Source organism: Geospiza fortis, unplaced genomic scaffold (assembly GCF_000277835.1).
Source record: "Geospiza fortis unplaced genomic scaffold, GeoFor_1.0 scaffold78, whole genome shotgun sequence".
Taxonomy (NCBI): Eukaryota; Metazoa; Chordata; class Aves; order Passeriformes; family Thraupidae; genus Geospiza; species Geospiza fortis.
This window is the reverse complement of record NW_005054339.1, coordinates 853,305-867,024: the sequence shown is the minus strand read 5'-3', so window position 1 is coordinate 867,024 and position 13,720 is coordinate 853,305. Positions and strand designations below refer to the sequence as shown.

The 13,720-nt window shown below is 40.9% G+C and overlaps 1 protein-coding gene across 1 annotated transcript in view; it reads left to right on the top strand.

The window, feature by feature from the left end:
• Positions 1-13,720, top strand: part of DOCK3 (dedicator of cytokinesis 3) — a 165,776-nt gene that overhangs the window by 76,640 nt on the left and 75,416 nt on the right. The window contains exons 10-13 of the mRNA XM_031058228.1: positions 2,067-2,127; positions 4,139-4,286; positions 8,844-8,932; positions 11,021-11,146. Coding sequence (XP_030914088.1) covers positions 2,067-2,127; positions 4,139-4,286; positions 8,844-8,932; positions 11,021-11,146 — 424 coding nt within the window. The remainder of the gene's footprint in view (positions 1-2,066; positions 2,128-4,138; positions 4,287-8,843; positions 8,933-11,020; positions 11,147-13,720) is intronic.

Below are 13,720 nucleotides of genomic sequence, written 5' to 3'. Positions count from 1 at the left end.
AACCCTTCTAGAAACCAGCATTGTAAAGAACTAACCATTATTGTAGAGTAACTCTCTTCCATACCCAATACAGGTGAGAAAATTTAGGGGTGATTTTCTAAAAAGCCATTCAGTTAGAATTATAATGGAATTATGTTGTGCATCAGTCAGTGTCATTTAGGAAGCTCAGAAGGATGTGGGAGATACCCACAAATACTCACCCCGGATGCAGTCCTAAGAGTAACCAGTAAATGTGTTTTGTCCTCTCCTCATCCTGGACATATACACGGATTCTCTGCAGAGGAATCATCTGAAAACTTCCTCCCAGGGGCTGGGGCTTTTGATTGTTTGGTCCATGTCATAGTAAGAATTTCTTGCCTTATGAAAAGCCTGTGCTGTACAAACTGAAATGCAAGGCCATCTGGGCCCACATTTTTTGTCTTTTGCCTGTGACACTTTATTTGTGAAATTGGAAAAGCAGCTGAAGTGTGAACCCATCAATATGTTCATGCCCTGCCGTTTTCTGATGTTTTGACAGCTGCCCTTTGAAAAAATAGTTCTTTAAATTGCTGTTAATTACAACTGGTAATCTGATGGTATAATAAAATTCCCCTTGTCAAAGCACAGATATTTTCAGGAATCTATTGCTCTCTAGAGCATTAAGTATTACCTCCAAGTTTTTTTGCTTTTTGAAATGTCTTGTCAGGCATTTCTGAGATTAAAACTATGTCAAATCCCTTTTAGTGTGGAACTTCATGTCTCCAAGACATGCAAGATAAAGGCTGCCATATGTTACCCTGGTATGTTGGGTGATGGAGAAAGCCTAGAAAGTGTGTTCCCTTCTTGGTGCAGCAGCAAAATCAAGCCTGAGGAGGAAATGCTAAGGATGGTTTATGTAGCTTCATTTTCTGACTCTGGAGAGACAGATCTGCTGGTTAGCAGCATCCCAGACAGTGGCTCTGCAGCTCCCTGTGTATGCTGCCCTGGGAAATGCAGAGCCGCTTTTAGAGAGCAAGGAGGTACAGCCATGAATTTATTACTTGCCTGCTGTAATTCAGCAATGTAACACAATTGGGAAGGGATTGAAACTTCTCCTTAGGATAAATTCCCTTTCTGCCTAGTTCTGAGTCACTGTGCCAGCTTTTGTTGTGCTATGTGGCACCATAGTCTGGAGTTGCATTTCCATCATAGTCTCATTGCTTGAGGTTTGGGTTCTCAAGTCACATGAGAAAAAACATTCCCTGTGTGATTTAAGGTTCGTGTTTTAGCTTTCAGCAAAATGCAGGTTTTAATTCTAAATTGGTTCAGATTAGGGATGACAGATCATAAATGTCCACAGTTTAAATTTCTTCCCCTCTTTATACAAAAATAGCATTATTTCCTTTCACAGTGGTTATAATACCACGTAGTTGAGGAGCTTCTCTAAAGAAAACCACGAGATTTTATCAGAATCAGAGACTGTTGCAGCTAATTTTTGTGTAAGTAGTACCTGACAGTGAGATGGCAGCACTCAGTAGAGAAAGAGGCAGCAGCTGTCACTGCAGAGCACAAGGAGCCTTTTTGCATTTGTCTAAAATAGGGATGAATATTCTCCCAGTACACAGTATCTGTTTCAGGTCTTGTCTGGGAGGTGAGTGGCATAGGGAAAACTGGTTTTTAGTAAGAAATGTTTCTTAGACCTTTCCTGTAACTAAAAAAAAAATTTAAAAATGCAGGAGGAATGTCTCAGAAGTTGCTGGTTGTTTATGAGTTATCAGTGAAAAGTACAAGATACCAAGGAAATTGCAATCAAGACAGCTTCTGACATGTGAATGTAAAATTCTGCAGTAATGAGTTATTGAAAAGTATCCTATGTGTATTTATTTTTAAATTTTTCTCAGAGTCTATAACACTTACTTGTCTTCATTAACTTCACCTTTCCTTTGCTCTTCTCTAGGTTCTCCTTTTCCTGTTGTTTGGTTTTTCTTGAAGCTCATTTTTAAAAGTCTTGTCCTGCTTTTCTGTAACATGGGATTTCAGAGTTTTCATCCACATTTATAGTTGCAGGCACTTATGTTGGAATGTCTCTCTTTTTTCTAATCTTTCAGGATCTCAGCAGCAAGGACATGAAGAGGGATTTGTACATAGTTGCCCATGTAATCCGAATAGGTACAGTATGATTTAGTGCTTGAAATATATGTAATAAACAGAGCTCTTAGAGTATTTTTAAATGTATGTTTTAATTCGCTGACTTTATAATGATTTATACATTTAGAAAACTCAGTCATAGACTGATTGACATTCAGACCATATGGAGCTAAGTGTTAGAAAGTTGCTGATGACTGTTAAGCAGTGATTTTGTTTTTCTGAGTCTGAAACTGAATTTTTGATTAAACACTACATCTACAGGAGAGGGACGGAGTAAAAAGGCTTTTTGTTTAATGTCTAAAAATTTCAAATGGGATCTTTTTACTGGTGGTATAACTGGGCTACAGGGCAGGACATCAGCCTGTCTGACCATTCACATCAAGTAAATCAGAGGCTGTTAGACAAATATATGTCAAGATTTGTTTGCTGCTGTAGGAGTCTGTGGTGCAAGTACATATTTTACCTGTGTTAAGTATAATTTATTTTAAATATTAGTCCTGAAATATTAGCAGTGTATAGTAGGAGCAGCAGAGACAGTTTCCTCAGCTGTATTATTGCAAACAAGTGAGAAGTGCAGTGCCATTCGTGTGTTTCAGACCACGAATGGACCACGACCATCTGTGACTGAAGAATGGCCAGGCAGTGTTTGCAAGGAAAGGGTTTTTAAGCCTGTTGCCAGCCCAGTCACTGCTCACACCCATTACCAGCCACAGGCACCTTTTCTGAAGTACAGCAGCTCTAAGCAGAGCTCTGTGTGTTGTGCTGGGAATGGCAGTGAGCCTTCAGAGCCACAAATGTGTCAGAGAGGTCGGGGTTGCATTATCTGACTTCCCATGTCATAAGAGCCTACGCGTCAGAATTGCTCTGTTATCACTTGAGGTGATAAATGAAGCATGTGGAAAGATGCTGTATTAACCTTGGTGCAAGGGCTGGACAAATTATTATGTGTAATGTTACAAGTTCACTTTGATTATCACAGTGATTTTTCTGGCCTTGGCATCTTTTGCTCTATTTAAAAACTGCCTCAGTAATAGGCTGTTAATCACTGAGCAGCTTTGTACCTCAGAATTCTCCTTCCTGTGCTCCAAGAAGGATCCATCCAACCATGATAAACAACCAATATAAAATATTACAAGTATTATATACAATATACAATACATTCCCTTAAAGCAGTTAAATAACATGAGAATTTGTGCAAACAATGCACTCTAAGGAAGGAGCACAGTGGATCTCTGTGGGTCAGACTGATGAGTACAGCCATATTCTTGGCTCATCCACAGATGATTTGTAGTCAGCCCAGCTGGATGCAAATATGTGTCATGGAGCTGCAAATCAAAGCTGGCTGGACATAATGCTTTTCACTTTGCCCTTGGCTGGTTTTGGCTGACTGAGGTGTAGGTTCAAATGGACCTCTGGGTCTGAAAAGTTTGAGTGAAAAGCTGTGGTGGGTTGAAACCAGGTGCCCTCCAAGCCTCTCTGTCACTCCCCTCATCAACAGGATGGGGCTGGGGGGTAAATAAGATGGAAGAAAATTCATGGGTGAAGATAAAGGCAGTCTGATAAAGCAAAGGCCATGAGCAGAAGCAAAGGAAAGCAAAAGATTCATTCTCTGCTTTCCATCAGCCATCAATGTACAGTCACTTCCCAGGAAGCCAGGCTTCAGTCTATATAAAGCCAAACCTCCCAGTGACCAATGTCCCCACTCCTCCTTTCCCTTGTGCTGCTGAGCAGAGGTCACATGGTTTGGGACATCCCTTGGCCAGCGTGGGTCAGGTGTCCTGCCTGTGTCCCCTCCCAGACCTGTCCCCCAGGCTCCTAGAGAGGAGGCGGCCCTGGTGCTGTGCCAGTCCTGCCCAGCATCCCTGGGCTGTCACCAGCACAGCCCAGCACATGGGGCTGGGGCAAAAGCACCTCCAGAGCCAGGCAGGAGTGTCACCTGCAGCCTGGAGCTGAAAGTGCTGGCTGTAATGAGCACAGCAGGCAGGATGTGGCTGCGTGTCCGTCCCTGATGTCTGAGTGTCCCTCCTTTCAGGCCGCATGTTGCTCAATGACTCCAAGAAAGGGCCCCCCCACCTGCACTACCGGCGCCCCTACGGCTGCGCCGTGCTCAGCATCATGGACGTGCTCCAGTCCCTCTCGGAAATCAAGGAGGAAAAGGACTTTGTGCTCAAAGTTTACACGTGAGTAACTCCTAGAAGGAAGTTTTTTGCTTCTTTATTATTCCAGCAGCTCATAAAAACTAATGAATATTATCCACAGATGTTTCAGGTGTGTGAAATGCTTCAGAAGTTATTGAATATTGCCCAAATCTATGTGACTTGCAAAGCTGCTCTTTTATTAATGTGAATTATTTAAAATCTGCTGAGCTCAAACCCAAAGAAATGTGCTGCATTTCATCTGATGAAGGGAATAATAACTCATGCCTCATCTGCTATTCCTTACCACTCATGGTAACCAACAAAAGAAGTAGAAAACAACTGAAGTCAACAGTGTGTGACCAAAATTCTCAAAACAAATCAATGTTTTTTGAGCAGGAATCTGTCTTCAGTTATTTGTGATTTTGAACTTTGAACTAACATTCTTAGTATGAAATGTGGTCTCACAGTTGTAATAAAGAGGCCACAGACAAACTGTCTGGAGACTGCAGGGAATATTTAAATCCCTTGTCAGTGAGGATAAATACTGGCAAGATCTGCTTTGCAGATGGGCTGAGGCACAGCTGACACTGCTTTGTGGTCTGTGGCCACTGTTGAGAGTAATAAGATAATTTTGTGGGTTATGGAACTTTGTCATTCTTTGAGACGTGCATTCAGCAGCAGAAAATGTGACCTTCAAGGGAAACTAAATGAAAAAATGTCTTACTGTTCACTGAAGATTATTGGGTGTCTCTTCATACATTAGAAATCTCTTAAGTCCAAACAAAAGTCTCTCAGAGTCAGCTCTTTCATTACTCTTTTGCCAAAAGTTATGAAAACTGTAGCAAAAATGTCAAATTATAGGGAAGAAAATGGTCCTCTTTCTTCTCTCTGTCAGTAGAATCTGGCCAGTCTTGGCCTTTTGTCACATTCAGTTCCAGCTTATCTCAGAGCAGTGGGTTTTGGCTGTATAGTTCTGTTGGCTTTGTAGATATGGTGTTAATATATTGCAACTGCAACATTTTGAATGTTTACAGAAACGGAACATTCTGATTATTAGATTTCTGTTTTGTCACCCATTTAATGCTTCTTTAGCTTCTCAAAAATAGAACAGAAAAACCTTGTTGAAACACTGGACTTTGTCAGTGACAAGTGGAGTCACACAGCCCTTTAGAGCAACTCAAAGTCTTGGTACAGTGATGGAATAAAAACCTCATGCAACAGAGCTTCCCTTTTCTTCCTGCTCATCTGCAGCGTTCTGTTAATGTGGATTCCCTTCACAGCACCCAGAGCACCAACAGTTTCTGCCCAAATTCCTCAGCAGATTTGCACCAGCTGTTCCTCACGTGGGCAGGGAGAGCCCCTGGCTGAATTCAGCTCAGTAATCAGATGTTTGTAATTCTTTATCACTGTTATCACTCTCCTGGGCTGCTGTAAGCCTTGTACATCATTCTTTTATGTTGCTGCTGTTTGCAGTGTTCTGTGTAAACCTCCAGCAGAAATATTCAGGGGGGAACATGGATATATCTGAGGGGCACCAGCTCATTCCCTTTGCAGCTTTGATAGCTGTTGGTCTTTCATCACAGAGTTGTCACAGATTTGTCTCTTGCATCTTCTCTTTGCACATTCCTTTAGCTAACCTGCCTTTTCCTGTTCACTGGCTGCAATTGAAATGACAGGGTTTTGTCCTTTGGAAGTTTAAAGTTGAATATGAGTGCTTTAACAGCCCTGAACTGATTTTCTTACCTGCTGCTCTTATTTTGATTACTGTGAAAATGCCTCAGGCCAACTCCTAAACATCATAAAGATGAAGTAAGGAGAGAGGTGTATTTGTACTTTTCAAGGAGCAGTAAAAAGCATTCCTTTTATACACTATGTGGTTAAAGCTTACAGCTGCCACAAATGAGGCAGCTAGAAAAGCCTTTTCACAGGGAGAAGCTGGAAAACATTTGAAAGACTGAAAACCTAACAAAGGCTGAAACAAATACATGGTCTGTAAATGGAGACTTCTGCTGAATCCACAAGAGAATGCTTATGGGAAGGGGGAAAAAAATCAATTTACTTCACCAATCTTTCTCAGCTTGCCTTATTATTGTTAAAGATTTATGTCTGAAAAATATTTTTTTCTCACAATTGAGATTTTTCTCTTTGTTAATCCCACAGTCATGTTAAAATCTCCCTAAGAGGATAGAGTACCACAGCTGTAGTTATAAGCTCATTATGCAAAAGCATACTTTTACTATTCTTTTTAATATATATGTAAAATAATTTAAAAGTGAGATGAAAGCTAAATTCTCAGTCCATTTTTTGTGAAGTAACTTAATATTTTGTATTAATTTTTATCTTTATTGAAATTTTTTGCTCACTGAACGTTACTCTTTCTGTTCATCTTACAATTCCCCTGAAAACATCACGTATTTCTATTCCATATTCACTTTTTCTGGGTTTTTTTTCTGTCCTATTTTCTTTCAGTCTTTTTTTTTTCCTCTTTCTCCAGCCCTAGATCTTGAAATTCTTCTCTGTTAATGCCTAAATGCCTTTCCCTTTTGCTGTTCTATTGTTGCTGTTTGCCCAGCTGGACAAGAGCTCTCATCCCATTGCTGTCCCCAGCTGCTGTGGGATGGAAAACATTCCAAATGTGCATTTGCTGCACAACCAGCCGGCCTCAAAGCTGAAGGATGGCTCAGGAGTGAATTCTTATTTAAAAGAGAAATAGATTCTTTTATCCACTTGGTATTTGGACAAGTAAAATGTGAGCACAGTAAGACACATTCCAAGTGTTTCCAGGCCAGCCTGTCAAAGCTGGGAGAAGATGGTCCTTCCTGGCACTCAGGGAATGCAAAGTGCAGCTTCCACTGGCACTCAGTACAAAACTTTAAAAAGGCTTTAAGTTGCCTTTAAGTTGATTTTGGGATGACTTGGTTGCAGGATAATTTGCAGGCATAAGTCACTGGAGGCTGAAACCTCTTTTAACTTGCACTGCATAGGCTGGTACAGCAACTAAAAAATCACCACAAGTTAAGACATTTGGTTGGAACTGTGAGGAGGGAGGATGGTATAGAGTTTGTGCTGTAGGTTCTCTCTCTGCTTTTAGGAGAATCTTATTTAGAGTAGGATAAATGACTTCTAATGTGTTGACAATGTGAAGATAATTTTTATTTTTTCTTAATGAGTGAGCTGAATTATCACACAACCCCACAATTATTGGCAGGGTGTCCTGTCCATTAATGCCTTAGCTGTTATGGTTTTGTTTTGAGGCATTGTTTTGGGGGGTGCAAATACAGTCAATTTACCATCCTATGGAGTTCTGCTAGGTCACTTCATGCTGATCTGCCCTGTGTGACCTTGTGGGATCTGGTGTCTCCTCCCAGAAGGGACACGGTACTTACAGGAGGTGGGCAGTAGAGTGGAATGTTCTCTGTGTTTCATTTGTTCCAAGTTGTCTCTGTTCCTCTTGCTGTTCTAGGAACATTTGGGGGTGTCAGTAATAGTGCCATCACAGGCTTTGGGGGTTACCTAATTATTCTTGGCAGCACATGGTTTTGCAAGACTGAAGCTGTAGGAAATTACCAGTTCCTGCTTGTAGATAGCCTGAATTCCTTCTGCCATGCTGTTCTTCAGTTACATCATGCAGCAAACAAAAACATCCCCACTGTCTTCACAGGAGCTGCTGTGTGTCTTACCCTTGCTGTGCTGACATGTACTCTTGGGGGGAAGCAAAAAAGGGAAAAAATGGTAATATCCTTGGAGAAGTTTTACAGAGTGGTTTATTTCTCAAAACACCTAGGAGCTGAAAGCTTGGAGTATTAGCTTTACTTTTTTTTATAACCTTTAAGAGTCAGTAGGACAGAAGTTTAATTAAATGGTTTAATCCAATTGCTTTTCAGGAGAAATGAGATTCACTATTGCTGCTGAGTTAAAAATTGCTGACTTTGTGGGGTATCATTGAATCTTGCCATGGTAATTTAAGTAAAGCACAGATGTGTATAAAATGCAGTTAGACTTGAGCAACATACTGCTTTGCCTTTCTTTTTTAACCACTAGCGCTGTTTGTGGTAAAGGTGCCATTTTTTTCACATGGGAGAAGATTATATGGCTCATCTTCCATTTAAAATCTTGATAAAGAAGGCCACTTCAGTTGTCTGCCTTCCTCTTCCCAGTGTGAGGTCTCTCTCATCCTGTGGGACAGTAGCCTGTGGCCTCAGAGGGTGAGGATGGTTTCCTTGGTTCCTGTCTCAGTGGCACTTCAATTCCTGCATGCTGAGCTTTGGATCCTGAACAGAAGTGCAGCACTCATTTTCTACATGACAATTCAGATAGAATGTCCAGAGCTTTCTTCATTCTGTCATAATGTGAAGAGTGGAACAATGGCTTTTATGACAGAAGAGTCACCACCAGCTCCAAAGTGTCCATTGAAGGGACATAACTATTAGAGAATATTTTGTTTCCTTCCACATTTTTAAAAAAAAAAGTTATGTGGGATTTCTCTCATTCATCTGAACCCTACAAGCTTTCATATTATCTCTACAGCAAAGCTGACTGTTGTGTTCTAAGATGGTTCAGTGAAAACATTTAACTTGAATTAGTGTTCTTTTCTTTTAGGTGTACCAATGAAAACGAATGGTGCCAGATCCATGAAAACATCATCCGCAAGTCCAGCACCAAATACACAGCCCCCAGCTCCAACTATGGTAAATATCTCTGGGACTTGTTTGTCAGAGCCACAGCTGAACATCTCCTCTAGGAAACTGCTGATTATTTGTAGCAGAGAAATGCACTGAGATGTGAGGTTTTCCTTTCGTAGCTAATGACAGATAAATAGGGAAAGTAAAACCTGTCTTATCTGTTTACTTCATGTAATGATGTATGCAGCTGCTAATTCAGAGATATCACTGCTCTCCTGTTCCCAATGAAGCAGCTGATAGGGTACAGTTCAGCTTCATTACAGCCAGTTCTGCATTCATTACCAAGTGCCTGAATCATGCTCATGTCCAAGTACTGAATTTGTCTTAATTTTGCTTGTTTGCATATTGAGACACTAGTGGAATATGCAGTGCACGCTCCCATACAAAAGATTAAGCACAACAATAAGCAAATAAAACATTTTACAGATATGGAATTTTACTGTGTGTAAAGCTGGTTTCATTCCCTGTTGTTCCTCCTGTTACAGTTAAAGTTATCCACTAGTCATTATTAAAAGATCTTCCTAAATTCTTTGTAACTTTGAAAACTTGAGCAACATGTCTGAACTTCCAAATTTGATCCACTCCACTCCTTTTATACTGGAATTTTTAAAATTTATTTTCATTGGTTTGTTTTTTAATAGCAATCAAGGATATAAAATGAATAAGTTTTCCTGTAAGTGGCAAAAATAGTCCAGGCTCATTTCTAATGAACATGTCTCTTGTGTGTTGTGAAACCTTCTGTACACACAGACCCCCTCATACATGGTATTCAAAGGGCTTGGATGTTTTCCATGCTTTCAGAGCCTGTGTTTGCCCTGCAGTGCTCTCCTGCCTACCCAGCTGGGCAGTTGCAAGTCCATGTTTTGGCAGATTTTGAGTACATACATGCTGACTGTCCAGCTGGCTGGTTGGCCTCTCTTTTCCTTCATTTTAAGGCTTTATCTTCATTTTTTTATCCCAACTCCCAGTATTTATGAAATATATACAATCTTCATGTAATCTGGGTATCTATTTATTTGCCAAATTTGACTGAAGCCAAACAACAGACTTGAAAATTATTTCAGGGGGAGAAGGCAGGAAGTGGGTGGGAGGGTACATGATACTCCTGGTTTTGTTTCCCTGGTAACTTGTCTGAGAAAATGGTGACTAAATATTGGTCACAAAGCCCAGATACTGAGTTTAGGAAAGAGCCTGACTTTGGCTTGTGCAAAAATGTGCATCCAAGGCAGGGTTTGGTTTGGTGTGTGTTGTTCTGGGCAGTGAACAGAGAGGACAGAAAGAGCTCTTGACCAAGTGACACTGAAGGAGATAAAGAATGTGGAAAATTGCTCTGTGCAGGTAATTCTCATGGAGATGAGGAGCTGGTAGTGTGTCCTCAGCAGGTGAGACTGGGCTTGAATGGCTGAGCTCAGTCCTGGTATTTTTTCATATGGTAGTGCTGAACTTCATCATTTTACCAGTACACTCTCCTGTGTTGTAAATTAAAAGCAGGTAGAGAAAACAGCTGGACTGAGATTAAGTGTGGAATTATTCCTAGTTCAGATGATCCACTGAACCACAGAGCTGGTTGCTGAAGTCAGTTTGGCCAGTTGGCACTTCTGGAACATGTTGAGGAACTGCTGGGAATTTCATTAACATCATCAGCCCTCTATGAAGCAGTTAAAGAAATTAGTGGAAAAGATATACTTTGAGATTTACATTTTTTTCATGATATAAAGCAAAATTAAAGGTGCTTTAGAGATGTTCCAGAGCTTTGTATGTTTGGTGGTCCCTCAGACCAGAGGTGTTGTAACCTGCTGCATGTGAGGAAAAGAAATAATGGGAGTACTTTGTGTATCTGGGACATGTCTGCAAAATTAAGTATTCTGACTGTTAAGAGTTGTATTTTAATATAATTCTGTGTTCTTAACTGATCCCTTATAACAGTTTTGTTTCCTCCATTTCAATTTTCAGTTACTCCAAGGGAGAAAAGAATTGTTTATATTTTGTATTAAATTAACTGAGGAGCAAAACATTAGTTTACCTGCATGCTTTGTACACACAGAATCTAATTCTTAGGTCAGAAACAATGAACCTCTTTGGTTTTTTTCCCAGGACTTATAATATCTCTTCAGCTTCTTCGTGGTGATATGGAGCAGATCCGAAGGGAAAACCCCATGATCTTCAACAGAGGTGTTTCTGTCACCAGGAAGCTGGGATTTCCTGATGTTATAATGCCAGGTAAACAGAGCAGCTCCAAGCTAAAATACTGGCTGTTCTTTTCTCATAACTCTCCCAATCAAGTGCAACTGGGATGGGCACTTACCTTGAGTGAGATTTGTAACAGAGTTGTCTTATTTATCAGTAAATGCCAGATTTGGGGAGGCAAATGCTAAAACATTGTCAGGAGCAGACATTACAGTGATAGGGGGGTGTTAAAAGCACGTGGATAGAAGGGGATCTGGAAGGATTGCTCTGATACTCCCCACAACCCCTGCCAGTTAATATCCCTTTTTTACAATCAGCATAGAGATGTTTCTTTTTAAATGCATTAAATTTCTTCTTCCCAACAATCCAAATCCTGGGAAAAATGAGTTTCCACTTTGCAACCTTGATGTTTTTGAGTTTGTGTGATCCTTTTGTAATGAGAAGCAGAGAAGGTGCAGACCTGGTTGGATTTTCCCTCTGGCCTTACAGAGCAGCTGGTCCATGCACTGTCTTGGCTGCAGCCCTGCTGTGCTTCCTCTGCTCCTCTCCTCTGGAGCAGCAGCTGGAGATGCTTCTTGGCTTGGCAGCCCCAGCACAGCCAAGAGTTCATTTGAGAAGAGCCCAGAATGTGGGCAGTCATGCAGCCACATAAAACCTGGTGTTACAGTGGCTTGACTTTTGCAATGTGGTAAGAAATGGGTTTGCTAATTAGTAGCATTTGAACTATTACTTCATTGCTGTGATGAGCAAGCCCAAGGATGACTTTACAGACATGGGAGATTTGATGAAAGCATAATGGGAAAAGCATTAGATTTTATTACTCAAAAGGCTGCAGTGAGACATCAGTACTAGGAGTAGTTGTAGCCTCATTATGGGAGCTCTTCAAAAACCACAATAAAATAGGGAGTAGGTGGGAAGCCTTTCTAGAAACTAAAGAGTCAAAGGATTCAGAACAACATGTGTATATTTACTAATGAGCTTGAAAATAGTGGTAACAGAGCAGCAGAGGTTGTGGGCTATAAAGCCAATTATAAGTTTTGGTTCTTAATGACCTCATAGCAGTTCCAGGCATAACCCAAAGCAATCAAATAGGGAAAAGATGAATTATTGCAGGCTGATGTACAGACACAGCAGCTGCAAGGTGATCTGCTGTAATTGAGATCCCAGCTGGATGTGTCACACTTACACACCTGTGCAAGGGAATTGATTCTCCTGCAAGAGCTGCTTGATCCTCCATTTCTGTAGGTAAAGCTGTACCTCAGGTGGTTCAGGCCACTGAAGCTGAAGAACAGTTTTGTGTCCTCAGTGTTCCCCTGAGTAACTTTTTTTTTGTTTTCTGGGCCCTGGCCCCTCTGCATGTGCACAGTGTCCCCTGTATTTGCTGCTTTGGGCAAGTCTTTGGGCCAGGGCTAGAGCAAACAGGTCAGCAATGCTCATACAGCAAGTGCTCCTGCTCTAAGCTTTTAAAATTCTCTGTTCACTGCAGCTAATCCAAATTTCCAGATTCTTTTTTGAGAACCACAGTTCTTTTTGGGGAAGACACTGGGGTTTTGAGATGATAACCTGTTTGGAAAGGATCACCATTCTGCTATTAAATGCTTCCTGCCTCTCTAGAGGGTCTGGGCACAGAACTTCTCCTTGACTCCAGGTGTGCCACAAGAGGTTCTCATATATTGAGTTTAGATGCAAAGCTTTAGGCATTGTGGGAATAATGCTTCTATTTGTGAGGAAAGGCAGCTTGTACATGTCTGTAAACACCAAGGAAGAAAAGCAAAGCAGTTGAGGAAGTGTGAATCAACTTTCACTGTAGTGAGGACATAAATGAGGACATTGCCAGAGTAGAGAGGAGCTGTGAAGAGAGGGACAGTCATGAATGGGGGTCCAAACAAAGGCTTTTCACTAACTTGGGTATTCCCCAGAATAATGAGATCTCTGGAAAATGAGGAGATTGAAATGTAATGGAACTCCACTGATGCAGCAAACAGTGTTCAGTCCTAATTACTAATCAGGGTTTTTTTGGAACTCAAAGAATGTTTGATGTACTCAAGTGACAGCAGATATTTGCCTGTTGTTTGCTTTTAACACAACAGATCCAGCTGGGGTTGGAGTTTGCCTGACGTCCAGGGTAGAACATTTGGGCTGTGTTACCTTTCAGGTGGATTAGCCCAGCTGCATGAATAACTAACGTCTGTCAATAGACTTTGTGCTTATATTTCTACAGCCAGGCTCAAACATTCTTCCTTAGCTTTATGAGTATTGTCTAAAGTTGAAAAATAATTCACTGGGGGCAGACATGACCAAAATAAGAGAAACAAAAACCCCTAACCAAACACAGAAGCCTGTCATGCACATTAGCAGTTCTCAGCTGTGTCTGCTGCTTTAACAGTCTTTGTCAAACTAGCTCTTCCTTGCTTTGCTTCAGAACTGTTTGTCATTAAACACAGGGTTTCCTCTTCCAGAAAACAGCACAGAAACTTCATGACTTGTGCTTTGCAAGTGGATACAGATTTTTCAGGACAGTGTGGTTTAAAAATGTTTTTTATTGATAACTTAATAAAGGCTATGTCACCTGGTACTTTAAAAAAAAGCAGTGATCATTCTGCTGAA